The 13357-nt window shown below is 39.9% G+C and overlaps 1 protein-coding gene across 1 annotated transcript; it reads left to right on the forward strand.

Moving 5' to 3' along the window:
- The first annotated feature begins 9640 nt into the window (after positions 1–9640).
- meig1 (meiosis/spermiogenesis associated 1) lies at positions 9641–11552 on the forward strand. Its single transcript, XM_076302475.1, has 3 exons — positions 9641–9697; positions 10226–10397; positions 10704–11552. Exons 2-3 carry the CDS (start codon positions 10245–10247, stop codon positions 10830–10832), a joined length of 282 nt encoding a protein of 93 aa, XP_076158590.1. The 5' UTR covers positions 9641–9697; positions 10226–10244; the 3' UTR covers positions 10833–11552.
- Positions 11553–13357: the final 1805 nt, after the last annotated feature.

Consider the following 13357-nt stretch of genomic DNA (forward strand, 5'->3'; position numbering starts at 1 on the left):
ATTTTGATGCCATCATGTATCAAAATAGTAGTGCCCCTACGATTTCCATTAAAAAAGCCATTTGACCCGAAAACGACGACAAGCTAAAAGTGGCGCTTCGGACGTAGGCTATAATTATGCTTTTAAACTAAAGTTTGACTAGGGTACATTCACAAAAACACCCTAGGATGCATTCTGGCCAGTTACGCTTTAACAGCCCCACTGATGTTCGTGTTCCTAGCCTAGGCTACTCCACCAATTACCAAAAAATGCAACCTCGTTTAATCTTAATGCGCATTTGTTGCAGAGACACCGTGATTTTATATCATCCAAAGCCCAGCTACATTTCTTTGAAAGACAACGATCTTTAAACAAAGCAGGCTACCTACAGTACATAGATGGCAATATCAGTTGTGCTTTAGACTGACAGAAAATACTGAGGCAAAAAGTCCTACCCAAAATAGAAATCTCTCCGATTTTCTATTAGCCTATACATGGCGGTACTCGGGACTTTCAACAACAGTTGCTTATATTTCTGTATTATACCAAAAACATAAATATCTATGTATTTTAATTATTCCAAAGTAGCATAGGCTACAAAATATGTCGAGCTATGTGCTACATTTGAAGAGTTTCAAAACGCCACCATTTTAATGAATTTTCATAAATATTTTTTTTTACATTTTGTTTTCCAAATAATTTCAGTTGAACTGTAACTGGGTGTTGTTATTTTATATATCTTTACTCAATCAAAACAACACAATACACATTAAATAACCTGAATGTTTTAAAAAAAGGAAATAGCGTTTTGGAACCAAACTCTTCATTTCTTCACACAAAAGTAACCAAGTTTAGCTTAGTCTTCTAACCTTATTTTAAGACAATAATTAAAAATCTTACCTTATCACATGTCAAACAGTCACCAAGTGTCCAGTGCCCTAGCTATGGCTAATCCTAGGCCAAACTGACCTAATGTCGCGTGGTTCATGCAAACATCACGTGCATTCATTCTCAGGTAACATTTTGTCGCGTGGCTTTAGTAGGCCTGTGCATGCTGTGCATTTCACGATTGATTGCAATATGAAAATGCTATTTGCAAATGGAGATGCATTTTCAACTAAAAATATAGCCTAGCATGCCTCAATACAACGCAATTCAGATCGTTACAACGTTAAGCGCATTTTCATATAATAGATGGGGACAGTAAACATTTTTTAAAAAATAATTAAAAAAAAACATTCTTACCTCCTAGGCCTAGTTTCAGTGATAACCTCCTAAATGGGCAATCTGTCACTGATGGTTGTCTCCTTTTCTCCACAGCTACTCAGCGCCAGCGTCTGCGTCAATTGGAATTCAGTGATTCGGATTCCAGCGATTCTGACTCCGAGTAAGTAGCACATATGGCAAACCCCACATACTTTGCATTGTTTTGATAAATGGATCGATGAGCAAACTCTTTTGTTTTTCCAGAATAGTTCCATGATCTGGAGGAACCGGAGCAGCCCACCCCCCAATTCCTTGTTGGTGTTTTTTTTAAACATTTTTTATTAATTTATTTCTTTGTTATTTTTGTTATTGTCAATAAATATTATAAATAATATTAACATTTATAACATATTGCCTGCCTGTCTTGAATTAAGCAACAAGCCCCGAGAGGCCACTGGTTTTAGAACAGCTGTTAGGCATGATGCGCAATTGCGGAAGCAATCATTTCCATATAGGCTTGTAGGCTACTGGAGAACAAGTCATTGCTCATGATAATAAAAGTATAATGTTCATTCATTTTCACGGTATGGACTAGCAATGGAAAATAAAAACAAAATGTTGGCAATTGGTTATAAGCCAACGTTTTGCAATAAACGGATTTTTGTAGGCCTATTGTGACGCACGACGATTTTCTCCGTGCCAACGTCAAAACAACGTTACCCCACCGGACAAAATGAAGTTGGCACAACGTCAGTAAACAACGTCATGCCAACGGATGATATGCCGTTGTGCCAACGTTGTGCCAACGTATGCTTGCTATCTGGGATAGCTTTGAATATATGTTTGACATAAATATTTGAATCACATATATGTCCATATAAGTAAAATTATAAGTCCCTGTTATTTGACATATATGTTCATATATTGCCATATATCACATTTTTGTATGGGTGGCTAAACTGCTAGAATGAGCAACAAAAAACAAGTATTTTTAGCAGGTCACTGGCCAGAGTATTTGAATTGCGAGAGCTGCTGCAGAGATTTCTTACAGAAAAAAAGTCACCGTTAGCTGCACATTTTAGTGATGAGGACTGGGTGTCAAAACTCGCTTACCTGTGTGACATATTCGGGTTGCTTAATGACCTCAACCTGTCACTCCAGGGGAGAATGACGACTGTCTTTAAACTGGCAGATAAAGTCGCTGAATTTAAAGCCAAGCTTGATTTGTGGGGACGACGAGTGAACCGGGGTGTATTTGATATGTTCCAAACAGTAGTGGGGGTTTTGGGAGAGACTGAGCAGGGCCCTTTCTCTCGCAGCTGGTGCGCTTTCAAATGAGTTTGAGCGTTACTTCCCATCCTCCAAAGATCCACGGCAAACCAATGAGTGGGTCCGCAACCCATTTGTCAATATTGAATAGTCCTAACAGGGTACCCGCGGAGTCTTAAAAGTATTACATTTCATTTTCTTAAATTAAGGCCTTAAAAAGTATTGAATTTCACCAAGTCTGGAATTTTTTCACGGAGGTCTTAATTTTTCAAATGATCAGTAGATTTAGTCTAATATCCTCACATAGCGTAAATCACAAGGATTAAAGTTCTCCGTCGTACGACGGATTTCCGTCAATTTGATTTTAGAAATGTCATATTTGAGATCGATGCAGATCCGGCGAGAAAAAAAATAGGAGGGGGGGGGGGTCTATCACCTTTTCTTTCCCTTTTTTTAAGGCAACTACAAATATTAGGTCCGATGAATGAATGTGTGATGGTAAATGTTTAAAGACCTAATAGTGTTCTTGAGAACTTTCTGTGTCTCAGAGATCGCTCAAGAAGATACGTCAGCCATGAGTTTCGCTTGTTTATGTTGTACACGCTTGTCTCATTGGCCTGGGGCGGTTGCTTAAAAAAAAGAACACGTCTGGAGGACGGTCTAAAAGTTGGATTATAGTGACACAATCGAGACAGCTGATGAGGTTGCCCAATCCGTTTTTTTTTTTTTTTTTGGATAGGCCTATGCTATTGTGAGCTCTATGTGCGAATTCGGAGGCTGTGTTCTTTCCATGCATCAATGTAGACAATGTCTTACTATCGCGAACTCTTGTCAGGGGATGTCATTCATTTTGGGTGTCACCTATGACTAGAACAGATAGCCTGCTATGCCACCCGATGTACTATTATTGTTACAGTTTTTAATCAGCGACGCAATATAAACCGTAGCCTATGCCTCCCGTCTGTTATGACATGTACAACAATGTTTTTCACAATTTGCGACGGAAGGTTTTGACTGAGCGTGTTAACAGTTCGCGACATTATTATTTTATGTTGAGTAAGGGGGTCAGTCGTGTTTATGACGCACAGACAGCCTTGTAGCCTGCTTAGGCCTCACTTTTAACGACAGTAGGAGCGTATGTTGACAAAAAATAACCATGCAATTAAAATAGTCAACTTAAAACTTTGCTATTATTAATGTATAGCACAAAACCATTAACCAGTAGGCCTACCAGAACCTCGCATATTAGCGTCATGATTTGTGTACGTTTATCTATGGCTGATCGTTTTTGTGCTAAGTAGGCTACGCATGTTCTTTCATAGAGCAACACGACCTATCCCTCACCATATCGCAACTTCTTGTCAACCTTATACAATCTGTTGCTGAAGACAAAAGCGCCCTCTCCAGATTGTCGTTATCAGATGCGCAGACCTCCTGCATGAGCACACACAGTATTGCTGCTCATTGGAAAACTGAGTTGTCTGTAAAACTCAAAATTACCATGTTTTCATTAAATGCGGATGAGGCAACAAATGGAAATATGAACAATATCTAGACTGTTCTGATTCGTTACTTTGATGAGGAAATGTGAAGTCTTGCAAACTTGATTTTATAGATTTTACTTGGTGTTGAATTGCATATTAACAAGAAAAAAAATCTCCCCTTTAAATACTTTTGGCCTGAAGTAATTAAATAAGAGTGTAAGTTAAAGCTACAATATTGCTGCAGTAGAATAGAACAGCAATGGCTAATCAGCAATGGTCAGGGATGGTATTGAAATATTGTTTTGTTCATCAGGAAAACTCAATCGCAATCAAGAACACTCTCAATTCGCTTATTCACATGGCGGCCATTGGCGGCTAAAACGAGGCTACAGGGTACACAAACCATAGGATTGTTATGTTCTATGCATTCACCTGTAGGTGGCATTAATTATATAGTAACTTAAGAGTACCCTGTAGCCTCGTTTTGGTCTTTATTTGGTGCTTTACTTTGCTGTTTGCATCTTTTTGTACATTAAAAACCAATAAGTCGCGACCGCAAAAGGGGTGCTATCTCTATAGGTAGATATGAACAACGTATGACTTATGGCCTGAAAAAAGTTTTTTTTTTCACTTTAATCCCTGAAATCAACTAGGTTCTATTCCGTGTAAATTTCTCCATGAAGCAGGACATTCAGTCACGTTACTACCGCGACAAATCTTTGCGTTGCCACTGCACTGCTGTCATGTTCATGTTGGCATGTGCAAACACTTGTAAACAGTAATTATTTGCAGGGATGGATTACTGCACGGGCCTACTGGGCCCAGGCCCAAGGGGTCAGGGGGCCCTGAAGCTCAAGCCTTTGCATGGAATCATTGCCTCAATATCAACAAATCAGGATGTAGGCTATGAATCTGATTGAATTTAGTATTGGCCATCCCCAAAATGCACCAGAATACAGGAAATCACATCAAACAAATGAAAACATTTCTGGGGGAGGACCCCCAAAACCCCCTCCCACATATACGACAATTAGTGGGGGGCCCTTAAAGGAGAATTCCGGTGTGATTTTGACCTAAAGTGTTTTGAAACATGATACCGAGTGTGAACGTATGTCTCATAGCCCATCTCGGCTTGTCCCCTGCACACAAATCTGGCGCTAGTTAGCCGATGCTACCAACAAGGCGGTCAATGGTGGTGCCTCGGCATCGGCATAGCCATGCAAATAAATCACTGTTTTACACCATTTACGAGGCTCAATGTATCTCCACACTTCATTGGTAGACTTCAGAGGGCCCTGACATTTAAAACGAGACATTGAGAACTTTGAAAAAGCACTGGTAGTTTACTTACAAGACGATTTATACAGACAGTATCTTCACGAAGTTTAGCGTTTGCAGCCATCTTGAATTTAGTCACGATAAGTCGAGCGACGAGTAAGAATGAACAGGTATGATAAGGGATCAGATTCCAAAAATAATTCCGTGAAAATGCATGGATTCCAGTTGCTGCTACTGGAAGAAACTGTAATCCATGCATTTCCACAGAATTATTTTTGGAATCTGAAGATACTGTCTGTCATTTTTTTTATTTCTGATGAAAGTTATGTAACGCCTGAATAAGACAAAAATGAATTAAGATAAAAAAATAAGGCTAGCCTACACAAAAATCAGCATGGGAGAGATGAGTGTGCAGGGTAACCATGAATGACATATAGACAGTGAGCGAGTGGTATAAATATTGGTTGAACTTTCTAAACATTAAAGTGTAGATCTCGGAGATTTTCGCGGAAAATTCTTAATGCATCTATCAGGTCGATGGCCGCGTACGACTCACGGCCGCGATAAAAGCTCTATGGGCCAGCCCGCACCGCGCAGACTCATCGGCCGGCCCACCGGGAAAACTCCCGATCGTCCCGATTGCCACTCCGCCCCTGGCTGTAAGCGTTTTGCTTTTCCATTCACCCGCTTGCAGGCAGACCAATAGAGCTGCACAGTCCCACCCACAGCCGATGCCGGATGTAAAAATTCAATGCAATTTCTCCATTGACAATTGCGGTATAAGCCATAAAAACCTTGTTTTGAGATAAATGCCTTTTATTCGCGATCTCTTGGATAAGTACTTCATTACCCACAATCCTGAACAATCCCACAATCCCACAGTGATGCCTCTGATTGGTGGAAAGGCCGTTATGGTCATAGTTTGAAACTTTCTCAGCGAAAAATATTGACAAAGATGGCGGAGTCTTTTACTGCCTATGGCGAAAATCTTAATGTGATTAAAAACTTTCTTGACGAATATTGGTACTTGTATCAACAAGGATTGGGGTTTATACATCACACAAACTTAGTCAGGGCCAATACACTATCAAATAGACCACTGTAAATGTTAGTTTAAACACTCAAACTTTTCAGGTAGCCGACAGGCTAACCTTTAGCATTTCCGACATTGTATGTCATTACATAATGCAGCTAACATTAGCCTACATGCTGCAACACAGGTATTAAATATATTATGTTTTAGTGAGTGTCCAAAGGGATGAAAGCCACTTTAAATCGGGTCACATTATTGACTGTTGTGTGTCCGAGAGTCAGTTTGTGGGTTTTGTAAGGGCCAGCATGAGGGACAAGACCTACAAAGTTGTGGTGAGTTAAGCAGGGAGGTTGGTAACGTTAATGCTGCTAGCCGTGCTAGTTAACATTAGCTAGGCTACTGTAGCCTTCATACTGTATGATTCATATCAATCATTAACCTAGGAATACTTTGTGCATTTAATGAACATTTTGTGTAATAATTCACGGCAAATTAATAAACTGAATATGGTGGTCCAAGAGCAGACCATGCACCAGTCCATGCATCAGCCGGACTGAGCAGTGATGACAGCATAGGATGAGTCAGGTAACGTTACGAAGCTCTGCCGTTAACGTTAACTGCTTTCACACACACACGATATAAAATATGATAAATATAAAATTCAATATCAAAACACTATTATTTACACGATTACTCCTGAAATAACTGCTATTAACTGCACATTCACTATATAAAAATCACTGTTTGGAGGAAAGGGTTCGCGTGCTGTCGCCGGTTGGAAATGGTTTAAATGGCAAAATAAATCACGCCAATTTTGCCTATATTATTCAGTGAGGCGCGGTGGTTTATGGGATGAGTAGTTCCTTCGCTCGGAAATGAAAATATGTACACAGTCTTGTACCTTTGACTTTTTTCTTTCTTGATTTTCTCTTCGTTTTTTCACCCGAAATGATATGTTGTATGCTTATGAGTTATGCCGTAGCTGGTTAGCCTAAGACATGCTGTAAAACTCTTTAGATATGGATTTTTCCAAACGTCAATGGGACAAATGAATGGGAATCTTACATCCGGCACCTAACCGCATTTTGGCTGTGGGCGGGACTGTGCAGCTCTATTGAGGTTGATGAACGGGTCCGAGTAGGGCACTAATCGCTTACGGCATACAACCTGAACATGCCCAGTTTTCTGTGTGTTTTTGAAAGTTTAGATTTTTTGTATTTCTTAGTTTATTATATAGTTATATAGTTATTTTTAGTTTTGGAAGCAAACCCAACAGTTTATCTGAATTTGAGGAAGAAAAACTAAAGGGTCTGTGAAACGCTTTGCAGTGCTTTGTTCTATTTGCTCCATCCATCTTATCCAAATAAAAAATGTGTTCAATAATCCAATTTTCTATTTTTTTAACTGGTCAGCAAATAGATAATTGCTGCTATTTTCTAAATGTGTCATTAGTCACACAAGATAAAGAAAACAGAAACTGGATTGGAAACAAAAGTACAATTTAGTTAATATTGGATTTTTGCCTTTTTACTGTTTTTGTTGGGCTGAACCACAAGCGTGGGGGGGGGGGGGGCTGATACATATTGGCGCGCGGTGTTGGTGATCACATTTTATCAGCGGATGTAGAGATGGAGGGCTATCAAACACAATTCAGCTTGCATCAAGGTGCTAAGCGATTGATAATGTCAGCTCGAGGTCAGAACTTCAGATGCAGAGGGAGACATTGCTGCGTCCTGAGACTTATGAGTAGGCCTGTTCTAGCCTACTCATGTTCTGGGAGGCTTTGAAGACCTACATGAGCATTACCAATGGACTTGAGTCGTAGTAGCCTACAGGCCAATGTAGGCTATTTCCTGTTGAAAGTAAAATAAAGTAAAGTAAGTAAAGTCTCTAAAGTAATGAGTCAAAATCACAAACAACTTCAGGCGGCGCTCTCTTCCACCATCTAGCCTGGCCCAGCTAGATGGTGTTCTCCCCCCGGTGCTCGTGGTTCAGTCCAACCACAAGCGCAAAAAAGGAAAAAGAACTTGACGCTGCATTTCAATTTTTAACTTCTGAACACCGTAACTGTGCTCAATTGAAAATCAAAATAAGCAACAATAACCCATTTACTGTGCCGTCCTAAAGAATGGATAACGGATTTTTAAGCCTATTTATATATTTTTTCAGTGAATTCTGCAAATAGAACATAGCACTGCAGTGTTACACGGACCCTAAAGGGTGAAATGATTAGGAGTAGAGCAAATTACATGGTAGAGTTAGAAAAAACTTTTTGTTTAATCTAGAAAAAAGCAGACAAAAATCTGAAGAAACTAGATGTACCGCAGAGCGGTACAAAATATGACCGCTGCCCAGTCCAGCACATTATTTCCACAAAAATAAGTCACATTTGTCAAAATTGTGTTAATTTCCTACTTTGTTCCTTTTTTTGTGTTTGTAATTGAGTGTGTGCAGAATGTGTGGTTGTTTTTGTGTATATGTGTGCTTCTATGTGTGTTTATTGAGTGTGTGTGCCTGCATGTAAGTTAGTATTTTTGTGTGTTTGTGTATTAAATTAATTATTTAATTTTTTTGTATGTGTCAAATTCCATCTTTTTTCCATTTACAAGCTTGGATGTGGATTTTATGAATAAACTGAAAAAGTAAAAATGGTGTTTGCCAACTTTCCTCTGATATATACGTTTCACAGTTGTTGGGTTTTTTTTTTTCAATTAATGTCTATAATCTATTCAAACACTTAGCCTACAGCCTACAGGTGTGTCTTAGTCTATGATAGGCTATGCTAATGTCATTTCTCCTTTTTGAATTTAACAACTTAGGCTATGTTCTTGGGCAGCCGTGGCCCACTGGTTAGCACTCTGGACTTGTAACCGGAGGGTTGCCGGTTCGAGCCCTGACCAGTGGGCCGCGGCTGAAGTGCCCTTGAGCAAGGCACCTAACCCCTCACTGCTCCCCGAGCGCCGCCGTTGAAGCAGGCAGCTCACTGCGCCAGGATTAGTGTGTGCTTCACCTCACTGTGTGCTGTTTTTGTTTCACTATTTCACCGATTGGGTTAAATGCAGAGACCAAATTTCCCTCACGGGATCAAAAAGGTATTTATACTTTACTATATTTGTTCATAATAAATTATTTATTCATCTCAATTTCTGTCCACAATACATTATGTCTCAACAACATATCTGTATACATTCTTGGGTGTACAGCTATGACGACTGGCCACCTGGTAAACAAAACATTTACATTTACGATCAATAAAAACGAGCTTCTACAATGGATTTGGACTGGAGCTGGGACCAGCGGCTGAACTGAAGTAATCTCTACGCACGAGAAGATACACACACAGACGCGCACGGAATCCTGGGTAAGGAAAAAAAAAATACGTCAAGGCGTTAGCTGTTGCTAGGATACCGCAGCAAGTCCCCACTTAGTGGAAGTGGTCGTGACAACTGTAAGTTTGAAACCTGTTTTCGTAATATCTGAGTGATCATTTTACTATCATAAAGCCTAGTCTCTCGCAACCCATTGGTATCAGTAGTCAGTTATAATGTTCGATCAAATCATTTGATTCAAATGTCCATTTTAGCGGAACATATTTGTAATCTGTTAGTGTTGTGGTGCTGTGCACAGTGCACTCTTCAATGTGTCTAACATGCCAGCGGATAAATTAGCTACATTTACGTTAGTTAAGTTAAAAGATTAACATTATCGTATGTGTTTGATGGGTGCCTTATGACCTCGTGTAGCCTAACGTTACCTTGTCTTGAGCGAAACAGGCTCAAATAAGCTATGGGCTTGACAGTCAACGTCATCATGCTTGTGACACCTAACGTTAATGTTAGCGTTATTTCCAACATGCACGATCAGAGGACTTTAACGTTAGAGGACTAGAATTACTATTTTCGTTATTTGCCAGGCTAATGGGTAAAATTATAAAATCCAGCTACTAACGTTACCATTATGTCCTTAAATATGCAAGGAGTGCATCCCTCTCAAAAATGTCCTGTGCAGCGCTGCTTGATGGCAACTGCCGGCCCAAGTCCATGAGCCGGGCGAGACAGTGGACCGACGAGATCGAGAACCTGTACAGATTCCAGCAGGCAGGCTATCGAGATGAGAGGGAATACCGCCAAGTGAAGCAGGTGGAGCTGGTAAATATATGTTTTCTTGCTATTCTACTGCTATTCAAAAGTTGGAAAATGGATTATGTAGGATTACTGGAGATTACAGGTCCACATGACATTGCATTTTCGTCTGTCTGAAAATCTTGATGGGTGTGTTCAGGAAATTAAAAATACTTAAAGTGTGTAGTTTGGGCTTAAGGTGTTGGTCACCTGAGTAGGGTTGAGAGATTGCCTGCTGTTGTAGGCCATATGCTGTGCTGAGTAGGGTTGAGAGATTGCCTGCTGTTGTAGGCCATATGCTGTGCTGAGTAGCCTATATTTTGTCACTGACAGGTGGACCGATGGCCAGAGACTGGGTTTGTGAAAAAGCTCCAGAGGAGGGATAACACCTTCTACTATTACAACCGGAAACGTGAGTGCGAAGACAAAGAAGTGCGCAAAGTGAAGGTTTACGCATACTGAGCAGCACGTGGCCCTTAGCAGCACTTCTCTTCTCTTTTCTACAATGTTATCTTTTGTCTTTTTTATTTGTTTCCCTTCTTTTTGTGTTCTTCGCAATTCCAGCAGAGATGTAACAGCAGTTGCACGAAAAGCGTTTCAACTCTGGACATTTTTCTGTCTCTGAATAAATTTGCATTTCCTTTAACTTCAGTAACCTATCACATTATGTGCTTTGTCTGGCCAGAAAAGGCTGCCATGCTTGTAGCTGCACAACTGGCTTCCACCTGCCAAGACATGGGGGAATATTTGAATAATAGGCACTGTTGTATGTATTGGGAAATGTTCAAATGTTCATACATTTTGGCAATTATTACTGATATGTGTTATTAGATATGTGGGCAAACAGTATACAGCACAGCCACTTTACAAAGGTTAATCAAATGACTTCCAAGAAATTCAGCCAAATTCACTTTTTTCCCCTGAAGGCTGCATATGTGAATATGTTCTATGCATGGTGAATGTGCAGTAGTAAGCCTAGTTATAGTATTTAGTCACATACTGTCCTTTAAGCCAAATATTGTAGTGTCTTTTTTAAACCAAATGAAATTAAAGTCATTAGTTGTGTAAGGTTAAAAAAAAGACTTCAGGTGAATCATTTCAGCATGAATTTTTATTTAGAACAAGTGGCGTGTTCTGAATGAGGTCATAATTCTTAATCATACATGAAAATCGAAGAATAAATATTGGAGGTTTGTGTACATCAGTTGTTTGTCTCACTAATTGTTATGGAGCAGAGACATTTTTATTTATTTTTTAAGTACGGTGCAGGTGCCCCAGCCAGTTGCACCACGGCTGGGGCTGGGGCTGGGGGTAAGTCTCACTAATTGTTATGGAGCAGAGACATTTATCTGAGATTTAGCTATTTTTGGGCACCATGTCTGTTTAGTTAAAAAAAAAAAACAGTCTTGCAGGGGACATTCACTCCCCTGTAGCTATAAAAAACAAAAATCTCACAAACACGCTAACATTGCAGCGGTCATAAAAACACTGGAGCCAATGAAAGTCCAGGCTGGAAACAGGTACTGTTTTCCGGTCATCTGGCCGTTATAGCAGTGTTTGTACAACATCCCCAAAGGGGGCTGATAGATCTTCATCAAACAGCTTTGCACAGTGAATCCAACACAGTCTCTGAGTGAATCACATAGAAAGACAATGTGCTGAGCGTGTGATGAAGAAAATGCCATGAACATCTTATCTGGGAGCCAACAAAGCACAAAGACTGAATGACATGTTCCGATTACTGCCACTGCTTTAGGCACCTCCACGACTGCTCATTTAGTCCAGCCTTGCAGCCCTGAAGATCATACAACAAGTGCACCACTATACAACCTGGTACTTCTGCTGACAGCTATTACAGTCCAATCTGAGGTCCAACTCTAAAGGTTTACCTTGCTGCAAAGGTGCAACAATGGCTGGTCCGCAGTCTGATCGCGTGGCCCCAACGGATGGCCTGTGGCTGGTCCGCAGCCTGACCGAGTGGCCCCAACAGTTTGCCTGTCACTACTCTACCAGTACAGTCTAGTGACCCTAAAACTTTGTCTTGTGTCGAATATATTAGCCCAAAGTATTTTCAGTGACTTCTATAACTGCCAGATCTGATGCCCTCTGACAGGGTTCACCTGTATTAGTGAGGCTACACCTGCCCAGTGTGATGGCCCTAAGCAAATGATTAAATGATAGTACACGATTACAGTAGACCTATAAAGAGCCTATTGGAAGCCCTTTTGAAGGGTTTTTAAATTTGTACATGTTTTATGTCATAGATTACAACAAAAATATCTCCCTCCATATAGCAATCAACTTAAATAGCCATGCATTTTGTAATTGTCTTATTTTTGTAGCATGTATCACAGCTTTTTCATCATTTATCATATAATTGAATTTATGTCTAACATGCTTTACATGTTTAACATCATAGATTTACACAGCATACTATTTTATGATTTTGCATTTGAAGATGTTGGGCCTATATCAGGAATACATATGGATATCTCTCTAAAATGTGACAGTGGAAAATTGTAGAGCATTTTTACAGCTCTAGGCCTACTTCACTCCTCTCTGCATAATCCTTCTAACAGCCGCAAGCACATATGTCAACTGCTGCCACATTTTCTTGGGTCGACATTATTCTTAGCTTGTGGGTAGGCTACTTCCTTTTAAGCGATAGGCGCCATCCCTTTAATTTTCCTTGCCCACCCACACAAGGCTCTTCTTGAGAATTAATAGTTTTTTTCTGTCTTTATTTTATTTTATTATTTAAAAAAAAAAACTGGATATAAAGTAGCATCCCACTGGATCACACCTCAGCCCAGAAGATGGCGGTAGTGCAATAAGTATGCAAACTGCCAATAAACCTTATAGAAGAAGAAGAAGAATCTCGGTACAGACTTAGTATGGCCTGGTACCTACAAAGGCGAATTTGGTATAAATATCTATATATTTCCTGAAAGTACGTCTTATAAGGATTCCATTTTACCTCCTTTTTA

This window comes from Alosa pseudoharengus, unplaced genomic scaffold, assembly GCF_046254945.1.
Source record: "Alosa pseudoharengus isolate Yale_2024_CS ecotype anadromous, Long Island Sound unplaced genomic scaffold, YU_APseudo_1.1 YU_APseudo_1.1_scf_24, whole genome shotgun sequence".
Lineage (NCBI taxonomy): Eukaryota > Metazoa > Chordata > Actinopteri > Clupeiformes > Clupeidae > Alosa > Alosa pseudoharengus.